This window comes from Mustela lutreola, chromosome 8 (genome assembly GCF_030435805.1).
Source record: "Mustela lutreola isolate mMusLut2 chromosome 8, mMusLut2.pri, whole genome shotgun sequence".
Classification (NCBI taxonomy): Eukaryota; Metazoa; Chordata; class Mammalia; order Carnivora; family Mustelidae; genus Mustela; species Mustela lutreola.
The window spans coordinates 141,936,404-141,959,529 of record NC_081297.1 but is presented as its reverse complement, the minus strand read 5'-3'; the positions used below and the strand labels follow the sequence as shown (position 1 = coordinate 141,959,529).

General features: G+C 39.1%; 1 protein-coding gene across 2 annotated transcripts in view; it reads left to right on the top strand.

The window, feature by feature from the left end:
• Positions 1-23,126, top strand: part of DMC1 (DNA meiotic recombinase 1) — a 47,911-nt gene that overhangs the window by 9,344 nt on the left and 15,441 nt on the right. For both annotated transcript variants that reach the window (XR_009356959.1, XM_059186987.1), the window contains exons 6-13: positions 623-675; positions 2,443-2,484; positions 3,796-3,868; positions 8,333-8,424; positions 8,837-8,910; positions 9,034-9,148; positions 9,508-9,568; positions 21,455-21,571. Coding sequence is in view for 1 of the 2 variants with exons in the window: in XM_059186987.1 (XP_059042970.1) it covers positions 623-675; positions 2,443-2,484; positions 3,796-3,868; positions 8,333-8,424; positions 8,837-8,910; positions 9,034-9,148; positions 9,508-9,568; positions 21,455-21,571 (627 nt within the window). In the remaining variant the exon portion in view is untranslated. The remainder of the gene's footprint in view (positions 1-622; positions 676-2,442; positions 2,485-3,795; positions 3,869-8,332; positions 8,425-8,836; positions 8,911-9,033; positions 9,149-9,507; positions 9,569-21,454; positions 21,572-23,126) is intronic.

Genomic DNA, 23,126 nt, shown 5'->3' with positions numbered 1-23,126 from the left:
AAGGTCCACATTACGCTGTCTGCTCAGTGGGGAGTCTGCTTCCCTTCTTCTCTCTCTGCCTCTCTGCTTACTTGTGATCTCTGTCTGTCAAATAAATAAAATCTTTAAAAAAATAAATAAATAAACTCCCTGCCTTCATCCTCTGCACTTTTTATCTCCTTTCTGGATCTAATTTTTATTCATAAATTTAATAACCTCTGACTTATGACATATTTTGCTTATTACTTATTACTGTTTCTTATCTGTTCTCCCACTGAATGTGTATTCAGTTGACTTTTGGAAACATAGTCCCAAGCACAATGTGAACAACCCAGTTAATAACTAAAACCATTTGCTCAAGCTTCAGTTCTAAAGAATGAGCCTATGTAGCCTATTTCCTATTGGTACCTAGAAGCTAGAACAAGAACAACGAAAGATTTTTTTTGACCTTTTGTTGATCCACTGCCCATATACAGCAGAATCTGTGTTCTAAAGAGTTAGCATGTCATTGTTCAGCCAAGAATTCCTGCCCATGGTGGATAGAGAGAGAGAGACAGACAGATACGACATTAATGGCACACTTTCTCCTTTCTTGATCTCTCTGTTTCTGTTCCTTTTACTAATGCTTACTTTTTATTTCCAGTAAGTTGCTAGGAGGTGGAATTGAAAGCATGGCAATCACAGAAGCTTTTGGAGGTAAGTAGAACCTTACTGTTTTGTTATATGAAAGAAATTATATACACACATACATATATAATTTTAAAACAACCAATAGTACGTTGAATATCTACTTTGAAACTTATGTTGAAATCTCAATTATAATACAGGATCATCCTGAGCTTAAAAGACCTTCCATCATTAACAGAAAGGTCCTATTGGCTTTTGTCATTTTTTAAATCTCTGACTTCCATAAAAGAAAAAATAATTTTTTTCCTCATTCCTTCAGAAAGTAGCTGGGTAATGAGACCAATCTTATTTCTAGCATATGCATGTTCCATGGACATAGTAGATTTTTTTTCTTCCCTGATTCTATCTTCTCCTATTTTTCTTCTCCTAAAAATAAAATCTTAAAATTTTTTAAAGATTTTATTTATTTATTTATTTATTTTACAAACAGAGTGAGATAGCACAGTAGGGGGAGTAGCAGAGGGAGAGGGAGAAGTAGGCTCCCTGTTGAGCAGGGAACCCAACCCAATGCAGGGCTTCATCCCACGATCCTGAGATCATGACCTGGGCCAAAAGCAGCCACTCAACTAACTGAGCCACCCAGGGGCCCCTTTATTTTTCTTCATAACAATTCATACACAGGTATTGTATATGCTGCGCCTTGCAACTCCAGTATCTGCAATCCTTGGGGAACTAGTCTGTTTTTTGTGGTTGCTGTTGATATTTCTGTTGACAAAGAGAAATAAATCTGCTTTTTATTATTCCTGTCAACTGTCAGGGTTGAATGGCTTGCTCTCTTGTGTATTTATTGATATTTCTGAGCTTATTGCCTGATTTTGATCTACGGGAGCTCACTGGACCTAAACTGGTGAGTGGGGAAGTTTTTCTCCAGAGAGAATTTGCTTCTGTTGGAAGGTAGGGCATGCCACCAGTCTGAGACTACTTCAGCCTTCCTTTGAGGATCTCAGTACAGTGGGACAACCCCAGGCTTTCCTTCCTTGTGGTAGGGTCTTAAACTTTCATTTCTATGACTAAAATGAAAAAACTCGGGTTTATTCCCCTATATAGGGAAAACCCAGTTCTTTCCTACTGTGTATTTTTTTTTTTTCCTGCAAGTCTCTTTCACTATTCACACAAACACTTCACTTCTGACACTTCTGGTCACCAAATATATGGACGTTTCCCCGGACAACAACAAGCAATTCTTGGACACCTGCAGGGTATCCAAGAATTCAAGTCAATTCTGCCACTACCTACCCAGAGACAGTGCCAGATTCCACAGGCTAAGTATGGACTCAGTCCCATAAGAATCCCTCCCCCCCTTCAGAGGCCAGTCACAAGCCCAGATTAAAAATGTGCTTCTAACAAACCGGCTGTAGGTCCAAAGTTCCAGTGTCCCCTTCCTTGGGTTTGATTAGTTTCTTAAAGCAGCTGACTGAACTCAGGGAAACACTCACTCATGTTTACCATTTTATTAAACGTGATAAAGGCTACAGATGAACATTTAGAGGGAAAAGATGAGTAGGAGAAGGTATGAGGGAAGAGGGGTGGAGCTTCCATGTCCTCTTTTCCATTACCTCACAATGACTAAGGAAAACTTGGTTTAAATAAATTTTTTCTAAAGGACAGTTCTATGAACAAACACCTTGTATTGCTGGCTTCATCCATGACACAGTGGTACTTTAGGTGTAAGATTTGACAGTTGGAAAGAAAATCATACTCTGAGACTGTATTTTGTTCTTTATGAAAATATCTAGAAATTAACTATGTGGTTTTGCTTTTTTCTATATTTCACAGAATTTCGTACTGGAAAAACCCAGCTCTCTCATACCCTCTGTGGTAAGGATACATAACAACCACAATAACGATAATAATCATAGTAGTCACTTACTAATGTACTTTGTGCCTAGTACTTTATATAATCTCAGGTAATCTGGAATTTGCAAGGAAACTAACCTGCCTATGGTTACACAAATACCAAAGCCAGTCTTTGAATGTTTGACGCTTGAGGTAATGTTGTATGTGCTGCACTCTGCGCTCTGAACACCTGAATGGAAACCAGGAGGAAGTGAAAGGGTATATGAGTGTAGTGCTGGTGGTGGGTAGAGGCCCTCACTGTCTCCATTTTTCCCAATCCATCTTTTCTATATTCTATCAACAAGAATGTCCCAAAATCAGTTGAGGTCTAGAATCTCTAACTTTCCATGAAGTAAATTTGGCCTTAGGAAAGACTTAAAAATAAAATTTTCTAAAACAGAATAAACAAAAATACCTCCTTTTGTACAAAGATGTTATTCCGCATTTCTTTGACCTAAGCAGAAGGAGCATGGCCAAGCAGTTAAGAAGTAGATTCTGGAGGCACCTGGGGGGCTCAGTGGGTTAAGCCTTTGCCTTCTGCTCAGGTGCTGGGATGGAGCCCCGCATTGGGCTCTCTGTTCAGCGGGGAGCCTGCTTCCCCCTCTCTCTCTGCCGCCTGCTCTGCCTACTTGTGATTTCTCTCTCTGTCAATAAATAAATAAAATCTTTAAAAAAAAAAAAAAAAGAAAGAAAGAAAGAAAAGAAGTAGATTCTGGAATCAAAGCACCTGGCCCCAGTCTTGGCTCTACCATTAATAACTGTGTGACCTTGGGCAAATTCTTCACCTTTTGAATTTTCCCTGTCAGTAAAATAGGTATAATGATAGTGCCAAAGTTAGGGTTGTCTTGAAAAATAAATGAAATAATCCATGATTCTAATATAAAGAAATTCCTTCGTGTCAATTACTAATACCTATAAAGAAAATGCATTTTAAATTTTGACATGCATTAATTGAAAGGTGACTCAAATGGGTTATATAGCATAAATTATATTTGTGATTATTTCTTATAACAAAAAAGTAATATTTAAATTCTATTCTTTAGGAGAACTAAAGATTGTGAGAGATATGGACATTCTTTGTTAAATTATCATGCTGATAGAATACTTATAGTTTTACCACTGGTTAGTAATATAAAAATATAACATGCTGTTTAGAAATTAAAGGATCATGATTTTTTGCCAGATTGACAAAAGGGTTGCAACCAACATAAATCCTGTTAATTTATATATTTGCTTGTGCAAAGTTTATTCAATTCTATTAATATTATTGCATTTTTTTTAATTGCTTCCTAGTGACAGCTCAACTTCCAGGAGCAGGTGGCTATTCAGGAGGAAAGATTATCTTCATTGATACAGAAAATACTTTGTAACCTTTTTATTTAAATAAGTTGCTTGCAGAGTAGTGTGATGTAGTAGTGTTACTATAAAAGAAAGTTTGAAGTATATCATTCATATAATCATCCCCTAAACCAGCAATAATGAGAAGAGCCACAGGGAAATCAGTTGTTGGTAGAGTTTTCAAGTCACTTTTTATTTTAAAAATGTCTCACTTCTCTAGATGTATTTGGTGTAAAATTCACAAAATGAATACATGAGAGGGACTTATATTTTATTTGTTTTTAGTCCTCTTACTTCTCCAAAGATGGTACTTAATAGGTGGAGGAAGATTGTTGACTCAAAGTCATGGTTCAAAATAAAGGGAAAAGAAAGAAGAGAACAAAAGTACAGGATGGGAAAAGGCAGAATGTGGTTGGGTCACAGGAAGAATTGTAGTTTAATTGAAATGTAAGATGTTTCAGAATTAAGGCTGGAAAGATGATTTGGGTCTTAGATATGAAGGGCTTTAAAACCAGATGGTGGGTATAAATTGATATTTTTGCAATATTCTAGGCAAGTAATGAGAGCTTGACCTAGGCTGGAAGCCTGTATAAAAAGAACAAGACAAGGGGTGCCTGGCTGGGTCAGTCAGGGGAGTATGTGATTCTCGACTTCAAGGTTGTAGGTTCGAGCCCCATGTTGGGTATGGAGATCAAATAAGGATCTTAAAAAGGAAAAAGGGACAAGAAATATTAGGAAAATTGATAGGACTTGATGACTGTATTTGGTAGGCAAATCAAAGAGAAGTTTGAGAAATTATCAGGTGTATTATCTAGCTATTGGGAGAGAAATGATGCTAAAGACAGAATTGGAAGGGTCATGATTCAGACAAAAGGTGTGTTTCATTTCAGTGTGTAAAGTATGAGAAACAGGAGGACATCCACATGGCAGCTGGAAATGTTGGACTCTGTCTGAGAAGGGGTAGAGCCAGAGATATACAGATGGAATAAACGAAAGGGCGGGAGAACTTAGATAAGAGGAGACCTGAGACTATCACTTCCCTGTGTGCCTAAGTTTAGGAAGAGGGACTCAAAAAGAGGACGCCATAGAGACAGAGGAAGTAGAAGGAAATCTGTCGCAGAAGCTAAGCAAAAGAAAAATTTAAAGAAGAAAAGGGTAGTCAGCAAGAGAGAGAGAAAAGGCACAAACTGAGAAAGATCACTGAGATTTGAAATTAGGAATCCAAGAGAGCATTTGCAGTTCCAGAAGATGGTGGAAGCTCGTTGCAAATGAACAGTAAAGAATGGAGCCAGTGTGCTATTAACCAATAAATAGAAGAAGAAATACAGTAGTTTGAGGTATCAGGTTCAGAGGAAATTGTTTTTAACAATAGAAAAGACTTGCACACAAGTTTGTAAGGCCATTCACAATGAAGCCCCAACCTAGCTCTCCAAGCTCACTACTGACTATTACCACTAGTAGAGGCAAAGGGATCCAATCTGTTCTCTAAAATTGTCTCTAAAACATGAAAACTTTGTACATCAGCAAATTTTGTACATTGCTCAGGCATCCCTGGGCAATCCGGATTTTATCAAGAATGATAGAGAGGAACAGTTAGTCTTAACTATAAAGGTATTCATTAATTTTCTTCCCCGTATCTTTGTTTTCTCTGCATACCTATTCAAGTCATTCTTTCAGAAAAGTAATCTGGATGGTAAGCTTTGAGCCTTAGCATGTCTGAAAATGCCTTTATTTTGCTCTCACTCTTAAATGTGAATCTGATTAGTCATAGAGGAATTTCATGGTATATTTCTATCCTCCTTGGATATTTGATCCGTCTGTCTCTACCTCAGTCTTCCTAAATCACACAAATCCTTTAAGGCTCTCCTTTGAAGGCCTACCTTTTCTAATCTTCTCTAATTACCCAACGTAAATAACCTCGTCCTTCTTAATCTGTTATAGAATTTACTATCTAGGGACGTCTGGGTAGCTCAATTGCTAAGCGTCTGCCTTTGGCTCAGGGCATGATCCCAGAGTCCCAGGATCCAGCCCCACATCAGGATCCTTGCTCAGTGGGGAGTTTGCTCCTCCCTGTCTCCTTGCTTGTGTTCCCTCTCTCGCTGTGTCTGTCTGTCAAATAAAAAAAAGATTTCATGTATTTATTTATTTGACAGACAGAGATCACAAGTAGGTAGAGAGGCAGGCAGAGAGAGAGAGGGGAAGTAGGCTCTCTGGGGAGCCTGATGGGATCGATCCCAGGATCCTGGGTCATGACCTGAGCTGAAGGCAGAGGCTTTACCAACTGAGCCACCCAGGCACCCCTGGGCAATCTGGATTTTATCAGGAATGATAGAGAGGAACATTTAGGAGCCAAGTCTTCTGCAAGAAGGAGTAGGGAGGACAGCTTAGGGGAACAAGGACATTCAAGAGCCCCAATGGAATGTTCTCATTCCTTTAGTTTCTTACTTTTCTTTTCTTTTCTTTTATCTTTAAGGATTTTATTTATTTATTTAGAAAGAGAGCGAGAGAATGAGCAGGGGGAAGGGCAGAAGAAGAGGAAGAAAAAAACCTCAAGCAGACTCCACACTGAACACAGAGCCTATTGTGGGGCTTGATCCCAGGATCATGACATCATCACCTGAGCCAAAACCAAAAGCTGGCCACTGCACCCACTGCACCACCACCCCGGTGCCCCTCCTTTAGTTGCTCTTACGTATACACTACTCTCTCCTGATATTTTCCTTTTTAAATGTTTATATTTTGCCTTCTTATTTATGTTTTACATTTACTTGTAATACGGATGGGTTTTACAACTCCGTATAGGATACCGCAATGCACTGGTAATTGGTTAAAATAATAATCAATTCCCTATAGTAATCGGCTAACAAATACTTAAAAATTGATTTGAACTTCCCTTCAGCATAAGCCCAACTTTTACACTTTCAGTCACATGGTAACCAGATTCTGTAAAAAGTGATGTGCTGAAAAGCATTTTTACTGTGTCTTCTAATTCTCTGCTGGCTTTGACCTGTCCACCAAAAATATCTCCTGGGTAAACTCAGGAGCAGTGGAAGATTTTAGTGGTTGTCGCTGAAGCTCTGAAGAAAAGAACACACGTAGTGCATTAGGATATAGATGGCTGCGGAATTGGAAAGACAATCTAATTCTACATACACGAAGCTAGTTGTAAACATCACAAATAAAATCGCAAATTGTCCTCATTTTACAGTTGTAGTGTGATCAGTACTATACAAACACTGTAAACAAAGTGAAATGAGAACACAGACATGGATTTTATTTTAGCTCACATCAATTCAGAGAATACTATAGACATATTTGGATCACCGAAGACCTAAAAAAATGTGGATTACTTCTTTATTGTTTAGATAGCTTTTTCTTTTTTTTAAGATTTTATTTATTTATTTGACAGAGATCACAAGTAGGCAGAGAGGCAGGCAGAGAGAGAGGAGGAAGCAGGCTCCAGGCTCCCCGCTAAGCAGAGAGCCCGATGCGGATGCAAGGCTCGATCCCAGGACCCTGGGATCATGACCTGAGCCAAAGGCAGAGGCTTGAAACCACTGAGCCACCCAGGCGCCCCTATTGTTTAGATAGCTTTAAGTGATTATTAGCATCTTCCAAAAAACGTTTGCAGGTACACTGAATTTGCCTCCCTATGAATTTTACTAATTTCATAAAGCTAACACAAGTCTTTTAGAAGAAGGGAGATTTTAAACCCTAAACAGACAAAAAACCATAGGTTGCTAATTTCCTTCTGGTCCTTGAAATTCTTTTTTTTTTTTTTTTTTAAGTAATCTCTACACCCAAAGTAGGGCTCGAACTCACAACCTCGAGATCAAGAGTCACACGCTGAAACGACTGAGCCAGGCACCCCATGATCCTTGAAATTACTTACTGATTCTTTGGTTCATGTAGTCAAATTTATCATTTGTTGGCAACTCATGGTTAACAGTATGTTAAATTACTTCATATTCAACAAGCGAGGAATTTAAAGAGAGTGAATTAATTCACTTTGAAGTGACTTGAATTATAATTCAGTGATATTATCTTCCTAGAATAGATCTATTTTTATACTGAAATCAAAAGAGAGTCACAAATCTTAGTGTCTGGTTTTTTCCTTGTAACTGATTTGCTGCATAATCCTGAGTCATTTGCCTAATCTCTGTTTGTCAGTGTCCTCATTTGTAAAATGTAATATAGGCCATAACAAGTAGGTTCCAAAGCTATTGTAAAGATCAGAGTATTCTGTATTTAAATCCTTCAGTGCTCATCATCTCTATCATTGTTATACACTGAGTTATTTATTAATTTGGGCACTTATGAAAAAGAAAAATCTGATGTAGATTTTAAGTGGTTATTAGCATCTTTCAGAATCCCTTTCCAGGTATGATGTTTGCCTCTCTGTTAGTTTACTTACTTAAGATATTATTTTTTGTAGTTTTTCTAAACTTTTTTTGAATTGATTTATTGGATCCTTAATCTTGGCATGCTCCAGCCGTCCAGATCGCCTCCGGGACATTGCTGATCGCTTCAATGTAGACCATGACGCAGTACTGGACAACGTCCTTTATGCCCGTGCATATACTAGTAAGAGCTCCATGTAACTGAGGCTTGGGCTGTTTCAAGGTTGGCAGCACTGATTTGCTATTAAGTTGATCCTTACAACATTTTGATGCTGTTCTGTTCTCTTTGCATTTTGCTTTCCTCCAAATTTATTTAGTCAGTCCACACATTTTATCATCTGGCTTGCCCTGAGGTATTAAAATGCCCTAAAATGACTTCTTGTTCTTGTCTTTGAAATGGAGAGTAACATTCTTTTTGGATAATGTAGGCTTTGGCATGCATGCTAAGGCAGAATGTGAAATCATATTTAATAAAGCCATGAATAATGAAGAAAATCCGTTCAGGACTCTCTTTTGCTTGCCTCCAGGACCATAAATGATTTTAGCCTCTGCTTCTTCTAGCTGTTATAACATTTTCTCACTGCATTTCCCACCAGGTGAACATCAGATGGAGCTACTTGATTATGTAGCAGCAAAGTTCCATGAAGAAGCCGGCATCTTCAAGCTATTGGTACAAGCTTTTCTATACTGCTCCCTCGCAGAGCTATTTAGCGTATTATTTTTCTTCTATTGATTCCAATCCAAATTAATTTCTTTCCATTTCCATATTTATTTTTACATTAATCCTGTGCAGATCATTGATTCAATAATGGCACTTTTTCGAGTAGATTTCAGCGGTCGTGGGGAGTTGGCTGAACGGCAGCAAAAATTGGCCCAGATGTTGTCACGACTCCAAAAAATCTCAGAAGGTAGATTTTTTAAAATAAGTGGTGCTATCAGAATAGCATCTGTGACTGTTGAGTAGGCTTCACAGAGAAGCTCAGAATAATGTCAGGAGGCAATACACATTTAAAAATAAATTTACCTTCATGGGAATGCAACTCCTTTTTTTTTAAAAAATCAAAATACTGATTCTAATATAGTAAGTACCTAAATAGTAATAACAATAATAATTTTAAGGAAGTTAATCTATGTTACCAATGAAAAATTGGAATGTGATATTGTTTATAAAATCAATTCATAGCACAGTATTCCTAAATTCTGAAGTCTAAGCAGTGAACTTTTTATATTGCCATCATTAGTTTCTTAATTTTATTTCTTGATGCAGAATATAACGTGGCTGTGTTCGTGACCAATCAAATGACTGCTGATCCAGGAGCAACTATGACGTAAGTCCCAATATTCTGCTTTTGTATTTCCCAAAGGTTAATATCAAAAGGGTTAGAATGAAGAACAGAAAGTAATTCCAAAATGATCAGTCCCAATGTGGGCACAAATATATCACAAATTACTCTATTGCACGGTGAATATTACTTCATAATTGCAAATATCACTTGTTATCCAGAATCTATTTTTCTCTAGTTCTCTATAGAATAAAGCAATAGTTTTAACCATTTTCAGAGATATTTTGGACTCCTCTTTTGTCTAGGGCTAAAAGGATATTAGAGGACAATAAGGAAAAGATAAAAAATTATATCCCATTTACATGAATGGCTTTTATTGTACTGATAAGCCATCAGCCTAAAAACAAAAAAAAAGGAGGCTCTCTGCAGGATGTACAAGGATACATTTATAAGAGGTCCAATGAAGAGAAGTCTCCTGTTAGAAGAAACAGAATTTCAGTTCCCACTTAGGCATGTTCAGAATCTGTTGAGGTGTTCGTGCACATCATATACTTTTTGATGGCTTTGCTTGACAGATGGCCGTGAACAGAAAGGCAAGGAGAGCTAAATAAAGTAAGATGATGAAAACAGAAAATTCAAATAATGATTAGTTGCCACGATCAAACATTTTGAACATTATGTATCTGAATAAGCAATCAAAATAACCCTGAATTCGTGATGTCAATCTTTCCAGCAAGTTTTTATTTAAAAAATTGTTTAACCAGAGAAAAGTTACAAGACTAGTACAATGAATACACATATATCATTCAGCTAAGTTCTTCTGTTGTAAACATTTGCTACATTTTTTTCCTCTGATGTTTTGTGTGTCCCTGTGTGTGTGCATATGTGTAAACTCTCTCTGTACACACACACACATACTCAATATACATGTGTGTATTTTTTGGTGAACCATTTAAGAGGTTTTCCACCTGAACTGCTGAGAATTACTTACAGACATTAGGACCCTTCTCCTCTTAATAATTCAGCATATTTCTTGCAAGAACAAGAAGATTCTCCTGCATAACCACAGGGTAACTATCACCATCAGGAGATTTAACAATGGCACACTCGTGTTTTCTAACATACATTTATATTCCAGCACCTCCAATTGTCTCAAAAATGTCCATTATAGTTGCCGGGGTTTTAAAATTTTGTTTTTGATTCAAGACTAATTTAGTATCACACACGGCCTGGAGTTAGTTGTCTTGTCTCTTGAGTCTCCTTTCATCAGGACGGCTCTTCAGCATTTGTTAAGCTTTTATGACACTGACAGGTGTGTGTGGTTTTTTTTTTTTTAAATTAATTTATTTATTTGACAGACAGAGATCACAAGTAGGCAGAGAGGCAGGTAGAGAGAGAGGTGGAAGCAGGCACTCGCTCCACTGAGCAGAGAGCCTGATGTGGGGCTCGATCCCAGGACTCTGGGATCATGACCTGAGCCGAAGGCAGAGGCTTTAACCCACTGAACCACCCAGGCGCCCCAACACTGAGTTTTGAAGAGCACAGGTCAACTGTTTCTCAGAACGTCCCTCAATTTGGAGGGTATTTTTCCTCATTATTTAAAATGTTAAATACTTTTGGCAGGAGGATTACATAAGCAATATTATGGCCTTCTCCCTACATCATATCAAGAAGCACACGATGGTGGTTTGTCCCATTATTAGTGATGTGAAGTTTGGTCATGGGATTACAATGGTGTTCACAAAATTTCTCCATTGTAAAAGACCTTTTTGCTTTTATAATGAATAAGTGATTTGTGTTAGAGTAATCTGAGATGTGTGTGAATATCATGTCTTGCAGTTAGCTCTTACCAGTTGGTTTTAGCATCCATGGAAGGTTCTTGATTAAATCAGTTATTACTCTGATGAGCGCAATATTTAAAACCAAGGCAATACATCGGTTAGTAGCAGTTAAACGGGTCAATGACATATGTATTTGAAGATATTCAATCCAATGTAAATTATGTAAATTGTACTGAAACGAATGTATCTCTCTTTAGGCATTCTCTGTTTTATTCTTTCTTTCTTTCTTAGATTTTATTTTTAAGTAATCGCTACAACCAAAGTGGGGCTCAAACTCACAACCCTGAGATCAAAAGGTGCATACTCCACTTACAGAGCCAGCCAGGCACCCCTATTTTTTAATTTTTTAAAAAGACTTTATTTTTAAGTAACTTCTATACCCAGTGTGGGCCTCAAACCAACAACCCTGAGATCCAAAGTCACAGGCTCCCCTGATCAAACCAGCCAGGCACTCCCCTTCAGGCATTTTCTTTTTTTTTTTTTTTTTTTTGAAGATTTTTATTTATTTATTTGACACACAGAGAAAGAGATCGCAAGTAGGCAGAGCAGCTGGCATAAAGCCTGATACAGGACTCAATCCCAGGACCCTGAGATTGTGATCTGAGCCAAAGGCAGAGGCTTAACCCACTGAGCCACCCAGGTGCCCCCTTCAGGCATTTTCTAAACTCACCCTAAGAGTATTGTTGCATCTTCTGCAATTTGTATTTCTCACTTTTCAATACCCTTTTTATAAGTATTTAATCACAGGAGAGTCCAATGTGAAAAATATTAACTACATGAATGGTATTAAGCAAATTAAAAAGACTGAGGAGGGGGAGATCAACCATTTATTCGTGCAGTAAATACTTATTGAAAATCCATGTATCAAGATTCTGGGAATTCACTCCTGCACAAAAGAGACTATGTACCTTGACTCCATAAAGAAGAAAATAAGTGGTGTCCATTTAACTCAGAATTGTGAAGACTTGGTAGGTCATGCATTATCTGTAGTCCTTGCGTAGTTAAGGCAATCTTCTCCATTTTATAGGGTGTCTTTCATACACAGGACATGAAGTACTTCACAAAGAGAATAATTTTAAACTGGAGAGAAATGGAAGATTTTCAGGGCTCACTTTAAAAAGAGAAAATGACTCATTGGCTCAGAGGGAGGAAGTGGGTTGCATTCAAATAAAACAGTACGAGTTAAAGAGCAGTGTTCTTTCTTCAGGTGTGGGGAGGGAACACTGCAGAGGCCAAAACTGTCTATCTAGGGTTAGAAGGCAAAGGAAATCTGTGGAAATTAGGTCAGATAGGGGTTCTTTTTCTTAAACTCGTAAACAGTTTCAAAAAGAGTAAAACCATTTTGAATTGACTCCACTAAGACAACGAAAGGGGACAGAGAGAGATGACAGAAAGAAACAATTGTAGGAGCTGGGGAGGGGACATTTATAGTGAAGTGACCTGAGAGCCAGATAAGGTAGCAAAGGCTAATACTTTTGTTGGATGACTCTGCTTTGAAGCTTCATATCCTTCACCAAACCAAGTTGTGAGGAATCAAGGTTCACTATAATTAGTATATTCTAAAGTATATTAAATTATAACAATATAAATTAAATGTGTGTCTTTATATAAAGCAATAGATTGCCACAACTAAATGAAAAAAAAAAATAGTACAGTTTTAAACTAAAGGAACTCAAATGCTATTAGAAAATCTCCCATAAAGAAAAGCTTTGTTTCTCGGTGTTAAAGAACTCCAAGCTGCAGCTTGCCTGGGACCTGTCAGAGAAATATCACCATAATTGGTATGAGTCCCCAAGTATGCTGACAATAATTGAGGCTTATGTCCCATGCATTATACTTGATGGCACATCGTATTAAAAAGGAACAAAATTACAGAGGCGGGGAGCTGCTGTATGATACAGCAGAGAATTAGCTCCTAGACGAAGCTTACAGATACAGATTTTAGAACTAGAATGATCCAGTTGATGAAGGCCTGGAGATAAAAAGTGAGAAGTATCAGCCTGCAAATCTCCATACTAGGGCAGAGAATATGAGCGGCTGTGTATCTGTTTAGCTAAAACCAAAAGTCATCTTAGAACATTTGCATGTCTTGTAAATGTGCAGTTTGCTCTCTAAGTGTGTCACTCACTGATCCAACAGCGTGCACATAAATTAAGAAGCAATATGGTTAAAGAAAAAACATTAAGCCAAGTTCAGAAGCATGGTGACCTTGAGCAAGTTGTTTAAACTGAACTTTGGATCGCGCAGTCAGAAGAGCATGTGACTCTTGATTTGAGGGTTCTGAGTTTGAGCCCCACTTAAATAAAAGAAAAACTTAAAAAACAAATAAGTAAAAATAAACTATATGAACTCCATTAAAAGATTAAGAGGGCTTATATTTATTGATTGCTGCCAGGTGCTTTTATGCATTGTCTTATATAATTCTCTTATCACCCCAGCTCAGCCTCCCTGTGCCTCCCTCTTCCTTCTATGAAACCAGTCTCCAAATAGTGCTATCTATGTTCCCTGCCCCAGAATTCCGTCTTCAAACTTTTGAAAAAATTTTAGATTTTTCTGCCGATTTTATGAGAAAAGTATCAGGGTGGGGAGATAACTTAACAAAACTTCTTAAACATACCTCTTATTATTATTTTACTTTTTTTTTTTTTTAAGTAGGCTTCATGCCCAGTGTAGAGCCCAACACAGGGCTTGAACTCACAAGGCTTGAACTCCAGGGCTTGACCTCATGATCCTGAGATCAAGACCTCTGAGCTAAAATCAGGAGTCAGACACTTAATTGACTGAGCCACTCCGGTGTCCCTAAACATAGCCCTTTTCAAAAACCATCTCTTCTTGGGGGTGCCTGGCTGGCTCAGTTGTTGGAGCACGTGACTCTTGGTCTCAGGGCTATGAGTTCAAGCCCTACATTGGCTGTAGAGATTACTTAAAAATAAAATCTTGAAGTCTCTTCTCCTTCCCCCCCAATTTTCTTTATTTTGCTGTACTCTTCTTTCCCTATCTTCCCTTAATCTCAAAGAATCCTCCTCATTCCTGGGCATGTTCATTCAGCCTTTCTCTCCTCAATAGATCCCATCTCAAAAATTCCATCCAAAGCTTCCCCTGCGGCAGGTCCAAAGGACCAGGAGTTCTGCTGTCCCTCAGGGACAGTACCAGCTTGCCCTTGTGCTGGCCCCTAAAGGTCCCTGCTCCAACCAGTATTTGACATAGATACTATTATTATTCCTAATTTGAAAAAGAGGAAACAGAGGCTCAGAGTATCTACTTCTTCAATCATCCAGTTTAAAACCGGAGTCAGGGGGGACACCTGGGTGGCTCAGTAGGTTGGACGTCTGCCTTCGGCTCAGCTCAGCTCATGATCCCAGGATTATGGGTCCCAAGTTGGGCTCCTTGCTCACCGGGGATCCTGCTTCTCCCTCTGCCTGCTGCTCGCCCTGCTTGTGCGCTCTCTCTCTTTCTGGCAAATAAATAAATAAAATCTTTTTAAAAAGAAGATTTAAGAATGGGAGTCAGGATTTGACCCCAGGTATCTTTGAATCCAAAGTTTTGCTCTTTTAGCCTCACTGTGCTACCCTCCGTATCCCCCTCCTAGGAAAATATCACCTACCCTACCATCACCATCATCTTGTACTACGTGACCCCAACACCCCAGTTTGAAGCTGGGAGATCAGGCTGCTCTGGGTCTTACCCTCAGCAGTCTAATACACTATGTCCAGTTCAGCCAGATGGGGATAAATGGCAGTCTCTCTTGGCCCCTCTTTATTCCTAATATCCACGCCTCTCTCTTCCTCCTGCTTGTCATACTCTGCCATCTCCTGAGAAAAGGAAGAAAGAGGAGAAGAAAATATGAAAGAAGGGAAAATAAGAATAGGTTGAAGGAGGAATGTGGGTGGTTTTCTGAAGCTGTTTTTACTAGGTCAAAAATAGAAGTAAATTAAAGCCCTCTGAAAAGATGCGGAATGCTACATCTTCTCGTACTTTACCTCAAGCCCTGGTTGTAACTGTTAAAATACTCAGGAAGTTCAAAGAAACTTTAAGAAATTTTCTTATTCCACATGTCCCTGAAAGACTGGCTGTTTTAACTGGATCATTTAATTAAATATCTCTTATGTGCCAAGATTAGTGCTAAGGGTAGAGCTAATGTACATAAATGACCTAGCATGGTTCCTGGCATGCAGTAGGTATCACTGAGTTATATTAAATATATCTTGAATCCTCATGACAGCCCTTAGTGGTAAGATATTTTTGATCCCATGTTACAGGGAAAGAAACTGAGGTTCATGAACATAAGTAACTGGCCCAATGAAAACATTGAGTCAGGATTGGGAAAGTAGATAATTATATTCACCGGGCTAATGCCTTCCTTAAACTATTTTATTTTGTTCTTACATATACCCTACCAGTTAGGTACTTTTATAACCCTCCATTTGATATAAAGAAACAGACACTTACAATGCTTAAGTAATTTTCCTGAGGTCGCATTGTTGGCTGGTAACCCGAAACCAGAACCAGGGTCTAACTCCAATGATCGTACACAGTACATCAGAGCCATAGATGCCTGGAGAGAGGTTGGCAAGCTGTCATTTGAGAAACTTTGCAGGGATGTATCCATTACCCTGGTGAATTGACCAGAGTTCAACACCCTTAGCCTTATACGCAGAGATCTGATTTGGTCACCTACTGAGAACCAAGAATCTCTAAAGGGTAGATTCATATTAATCAAGCTCGGGGGACTCCATGATAGTTCAGAGGGCCAGTCTACTGACAATGAAAAATGTAACTGTATTTGAATTTCTTGTGACCAGTGCATTCTCTCCCTGTAGGCAGACTTTTATAGGAATTTAAGTTTTAATCTGAAGTTATTCACTAAATGTGGAAGCAAAAGAAAATAATTGGATGAGTTAAGAAGTGTGTCTGTCACATAGTACAGACTCAGTAAATCTTAGGTGTTATTATTTTTTTAAATACATTTTTTAAAAGATTTTATTTATTTATCTGACAGACAGAGATCACAAATAGGCAGAGAGGCAGGCAGAGAGAGAGGAGGAAGCAGGCTCCCTGCTGAAGAGAGAGCCCAATGCAGGGCTCTATCCCTAGGCTCCATCCTAGGACCCTGGGATCATGACCGGAGCTGAAGGCAGAGGCTTTAACCCACTGAGCCACTCGGGCGCCCCAGGTGTTATTATTATTACTAATACTCATCTGCCTCAGAGGAGAGAGAAACCATGAATCCCCTAAACGAACATGAAAAGTTCATGTACATACAAATGTGCATTTTTCTGGAAGAGAGTCTATATCTTTTATTAAATTATCCAAGTGTTAGTGACCTATAAGAAACGTGAAGAACCATCAGTTCTACACGAAATTTTCCACAGAATCCTGACACCTTGATGGAGCAAGTAAAATTCGAGTTGGCGTGATATTCTCCCAGAGCTAAGGTTTTTACAATATGTGGCAATCAATTTTGGTTAAGTACAACCTCTGTTTGAGTCACTTTTTAAAAAAAGATTCTATTTATTTATTTGACAGAGAAAGAGATCACAAGTAGGCAGAGAGGTAGTCAGAGAGAGGGGAAGCAAGCACCCCGCTGAGCAGAGAGCCTGATGTGATGCTGTGATTCGGGGCTTGATCCCAGGATCCTGAGACCATGACCTGAGCCGAAGGTAGAGGCTTAACCCACTGAGGCACCCAAGCGCCCCTGTTTGAGTCACTTTTGAGGACATTTTTCTTCCCATGATATCTTTCCTATTTTTTTTTTTTAGTACTTTTGCACATTCTATAATTAATTTCCCCATTTAGTTATTTAAAATCTCCTCCCTTTGGAGATAACCTTTTTTTCTTTTTTTTTTAAGATAACATTCCTAACATTCAGGCTCTTCACCTGGAGTCATCAGTAACAAGCAGTAGTACATATTCTTTTTTGTGCATAAGGTATCACATTGGTCACAGCAAACAGTAATTTGCTAAGAAAAAATCATGGCTATGCATCTAAAAGCTCCACATTCCTGCTCTTCTTTAGATGATCAGTAAATTGGAGGGGGGGGATAAGATTACTTGAATTAGAGAGAAATTCTGTCTCCTTCTACATTTGCCTTTTGGTCAGAACACCCTTCAAAAGCTCCTTAAATTACATACCGTCTTTGGAGATGTGTATCCAGATCTGTATCCAAAAGAATGTAGACCAGGGACACCCAAATTGTCCTCCCTTCTAGTCATTCAGCAATATTTATACAGTGCCTTTTATATTACACATACTTTTCTAGGAGTTACACAGCTGAATAAGGATTTGGACTATAGTAGGGGAATGGGAACTATAAATTATAAAAATCATAATGTGGAGGTGTCTGGCTGGTTCACTTGGTGGAGCATGTGACTTTTGATAGGAGAGTCGTGAGTTTAAGCCCCACATTGGGTGTGGAGCCTACTTAATTAAAGAAAAATTACAATGTAGTGTGCTTTCACAGAGGAATATACAGTGGTATGAGAGCACAGACGGGAAGGCTTCACTCTGTTTCAGAGGACCAGGCAGGGTTTCCAAGAAGGGCTGACACTGGATGGGTGAGTAGGAGCTAAATTAACAAACACAGTGGGAAAGGGGCTTTTGTTTACAGGGAATTGTGTGTGCAAAGGCATCAAGGTGTCAGAGGATTTATTGGAAGAAGGAAAAAGCAGAGTTTGAGAGGAAAGAAGGCAGGATGACTACAACTATAGAAAAATATTTAAGCAGCAGATAGAAAGAAGGGGAAATTGAAGGAGCTTCTTCCTGAGAACACTCATTTCTTTTCTACAAAGAAGCAAGCTTTGTTGGGGTGCCTGGGTAGCTCAGTCTGTTAAGCATCTGCCTTTGGCTCAGGTCATGATTTCAGGGTCTTGGGACAGAGTCCCACATCGGGTCAGGCTCCCTTCTCCGTGGGGAGTCTGCTTCTCCCTCTGCCTGCCCTGCCCCTCTCTTGCAAAAATAAATAAAATCTTAAAAAAAGAAAATGGTGAAAAAAAAAAAAAAGAGAAAGAAAGTTAAAGGTGGGGGGCACCTGGGTAGCTCAGTCATTGGGCATCTGCCTTCAGCTCGGGTCGTGATCCCAGGGTCCTGGGGTTGAGTCCCATGTCAGGCTCCCTGCGCAGCAGGAGGCCTGCTTCTCCCTCTTCCACTCCCCCTGCTTGTGTTCCCTCTCTTGCTGTCTCTCTCTGTCAAATAAATAAAATCTTAAAAAAAATTAAAAAAGCAAGTTTTGTCATCCAAGATAAAGGGACAAGAATGGAAAAGAGGGCTTAAGGAGACTCACCAAGCTCGTACAGGAGAATTATAAAGAGTACTGAGAGACCATCTGTGAGAAGCAGTAACATAACTGTTGAAACTTCTCTTCACCATGTAGCATCTTGTCTCCTCTTGATAGAAATTTTTAATAGGTCTACGTTCTGTGGCAGCACCAATCTTTCTACAGTCCAATATTCTCCTTGATATTTGTGTAACTTCCATATCTTATCTTCAAAAATATTTTTGAGCATGCACTATGTAGCTGGTTGCTCCAATGTTAAATACAGTGTTGTCTGCCCTTAAGGAGCCTAGTGACAGGTAATAGAAGAGAGATTGAAGGGAAATATAAAAGGTGCATAATAGTGGCACTAAAGGCACAGTATGAAAAGTGCATTAAGGAAATGTAAGTATAGTATTTGCAAATTCAGAGTCCTAGCCCTGTTTGATATCATCAGGACCCATCTGTATAGAACCATAGGATTCTTTTAAGACCTTGAATAGGATCACCTGGAAAATTTAGAGCCATTCCATTAAGAGTGACATTAATCTGAAAGCATTACACAGACAACTCAAGTTTAGCTATTTCATCCAACTGAGATCACATTATTGTTTTTTTTTTTTTTTAAGATTTTATTTATTTGACAGACAGAGATCACAAGTAGGCAGAGGGGCAAGCAAAGAGGCGAGTGGAGGAAGCAGGCTCCCGGCCTAGCAGAGAGCCTGATGCGGGACTCAATCCCAGGACCCTGAGATCATGACCCGAGCTGAAGGCAGAGGCTTAACCCACGGAGCCACCCAGGCAGCCCACATTATTGTTTTACTCCCCTTCAGCTGCCTGCAGAAAGCCTTCTGACTTCTTTTTTTTTTTTTTTTAACTTTTATTTATATTCCACTTAATTAACATTCTGTGTAATATTAGTTTCTGGTGTACAATTTAGTGATTCAACACGTCCATGCCTTGCCCAGCGCTCATCACAGGTGCCCTCCTTAATCCCCATCACCTATTTAAGCCATTCCCCACCTTTCCCCTATGGTAACCATCAGTTTGTTCTCTATAGTTAAGAGTCTGTTTCTTGGTTTGCCTCTCGTTTTTCCTGCTATGATCATTTGTTTTGTTTCTTAAATTCCGCATGTGAGTGAAGTCATCCAGTGATTGTTTTTCTCTGACTGACTTATTTCACTCAGCATAATACTCTCTAGCTCCATCCACATCATTGCAAATGGCGCTATTACATATTTCCCAATGGACACAAAAACACTAATTCGAAGGGATTCATGCACCCTGAGGTTTATAGCAGCATTATCAACAATAGGAGGGCAAATGTCCATCGACGGATGAATGGATAAAGACGTGGTATATAGCCTTCTAACTTCTTAACTGCTGTCCCTCTCAATGACCTGGCTACTACCTTCTTGATGGTAGTTCACTCCAAAACCAACTTTCTGTGTCTATTTCAACATTGGACCTACTGAATTTTAACCAGTCCTATCCAGCCCCAGCCAAGGATCTTCTGGTCCTAACTCCTGAGCCATTTAAACAAGCAGAAGTTTATAAGCAAATTCCTGCTGGTATCAGCTGACTTCTTCACCAGAGAACTTCTTATTCACCAAGAAGCTCTCATCCCCACCACCCTGCTACCTACTCAACCTCCTGCCAGTCAGCTACATCCTTAGTACACCATGCCTCATGCTTAGAGTAATCAGAATCCTGAGCAGGCTCATGAATCAAGCAGAATTTAAACTGACTTGTAACCATATTCTCCCAGAGCTGAAGTTATTAGGCTCTGTCACAGTTTATTTTGATCAAGTATAACCTGCTAGTCTATATTTAGTTCCCCTATTGATGATTTCAAAGCCTAGGTTTTCTTCTGCATCAACCGGGATGAGTATATGGGGATCTTTTCCTTTCATTCTTTTGATCTGGTATGTTACACTGATGATTTTCCTATGTTGATCCACTCTTGCATTTTTTAAATAAATCCTCCTTGGTCATGATGTATAATCCCTTTAATATGCTTCCAGATTTGGTTTGCTGGCATTTTGTTGATGATTTAAAGCACCTGGGCTTTTTTTTAAAGGGTTCACAATTAGGGCTATTAAGGACCCTTCACTTCTTGCAAAGTGAGTGTTAGTACCCTAGTATGTATATATCTCAAGATGAGTGTCATAACTCATGCAATCATAATATATTTTTAAAATTCACACATAGTCAAAACTTATCTCTTCTGTATCCTCTTTTAGAAGAATAAACTTTGAGCATCAGTGATAAAGACAAAGACATTTCCAAGATTATTCTCACTGCAAATTCATAACAAGTGCAGCATTGAAGGCAGCGTTGAAGGCTTCCAACATACAGTTAATGAACAAGAAGGAGGTTCTCAGTCTGCTCTCAGTTGCGTCATGACCCCTTAGGGATAATTGGGCATTTCTTATTCATGAGACTAAAATTGTGTTTGGCATATAGTAGGCCATTAGTAAAGATTTCTGGTAAATGAATGAATAAATAAGTTCGGTCTTGGTATTTTGTAAAGAAGAAAAATTGCTTACCCCCAAGAATTATCCTAAGACAGTGAATAACATAGTATTTGTGTTTTTTTCTTTTTAAAAAAGCAATCAAATTGTGAACTTTACATCAGGAGCCTGAATGGGATGGCAAGGGGATATATGACAGCTCCAAACCATACCCCTCTTCATAGTTAATGAATGAGCCCCTGCTTCCTTAGAACACACACCTACCCCATCTCCTGCTGTGATCTGGAGAAAAGTTGCCTTATAATTGCAGATTTTACTGTATATAGTCCCTATGATGAAACCTGAAAAAGTGTTTTATTATTTTAGTTTTCAGGCAGACCCCAAAAAACCCATCGGGGGACACATCCTGGCTCATGCTTCAACAACAAGAATAAGCTTGAGAAAAGGAAGAGGAGAACTGAGAATTGCAAAGATTTATGACAGGTAAATATTTTCTTATTTTTAATCAGATTCTTAGGCATATGGCATTAAATAGAATTGCCTCTCCTCAGAAGCTTTAATTTTTTTAAAAGATTTTATTTATTTATTTGACAGAGAGAGAGAGATCACAAGTAGGCAGTGAGGCAGGCAGAGAGAGAAGGGGAAGCAGACTCCCTGCTGAGCAGAGAGCCCAGTGCAGGTCTCAATCCCAAACCCGATCCCAGATCTGATCCCAGACCCTGAGATCATCACCTGAGCTAAAGTCAGAGCTTAACCCACTGAGCCACCCATGAGCTCCATGAGAGGCTTTAATTATACCACTGGCAGATCCTACATGTTTGAATTTCCTTCTCAAAAAGTATTTACTATGGGTTGCCTGGGTGGCTCAGTTGGTTAAGCAACTGCATTAGGCTTAGGTCATGATCCTGGAGTCATGGGATCGAGTCCCCTATCGGGCTCCCTGCTCAGCAGTGAGTCTGCTTCTCCCTTTGATCCTCTCCCCTCTCCTGTGCTCTCTCTCTCTCTCTCTGAGATAAATAAATAAAACCTTAAAAAAAAAAAGTATTCACTCCATTGGGAAGTCTCTACTACAGACTAGGTTCTAGGGATTAAGGGATTCTTTTGATGAATGGACTTGGTTCCTGACCTTCCAAAGCTTACGGTGAAGCTAGATAGCCAGAGAATGATTCCAACTGAGGTTTGTTCAGTACAGGGAAAGTACAGAGTATGACAGAGAAATATTCTTCTCCTTTCCTCTGCCAGATTTGTTTTTTGGGAGTTTTGTTTTGTTTTGTTTTATAGGATTCAATTTAAACATCACTTCCACAGGGAACTTGTCCCTAACCCTCCGGTCTAAGCTACACTATATTGTAATTTATATTCTTTCATGATATTTTACTTATTTAATTAAGAATTATAAACAAGGGGGTGCCTGGGTGGCTCAGTGGATTAAAGCCCCTGCCTTTGTCTCAAGTCATGATCCCAGGGTCCTGAGATCAAGCCCCACATCGGGCTCTCTGCTCAGCAGGGAGCCTGCTTCCTCCTCTCTCTCTGCCTGCCTCTCTGCCTACTTGTGATCTCTGTCTGTCAAAAGAATAAATGCAATCTTTAAAAAAAGTAATATAAACATGGGGCTCTTGGGTGCTCAGTGGGTTAAGCAGCTGCTTTCGGCCTGGGTCATGATCCCAGGGTCCTGGAATCCAGCCCCACGTTGGGCTTCAGCCCCACATGGGGCTCCCTGCTCAGTAGAGACCCTGCTTCTCCCTTTCCCTCTGCCCACTGCTCTGCCTACTTGTGTGCTCTATCTCTCTGTCAAGTAAATAAGTAAAATTAAAAAAAAAAAAAAAGAATTATAAACAAGAAATTTTTACAAGAGATGTACTATACACCAGCTATTCTAGGTTCTGGGAATAGAGCAATGACTAAAAGAAAAAGACAAGGCCCTCATAGAGCTTATATTCCGCTGGCAATGATTTATATAATGCATGCCATCCATGCTAGACCCCAAATACCCAGAGTACAGGGACCCAATTCTCTTGCTCACTGCTGTATTCCCAGT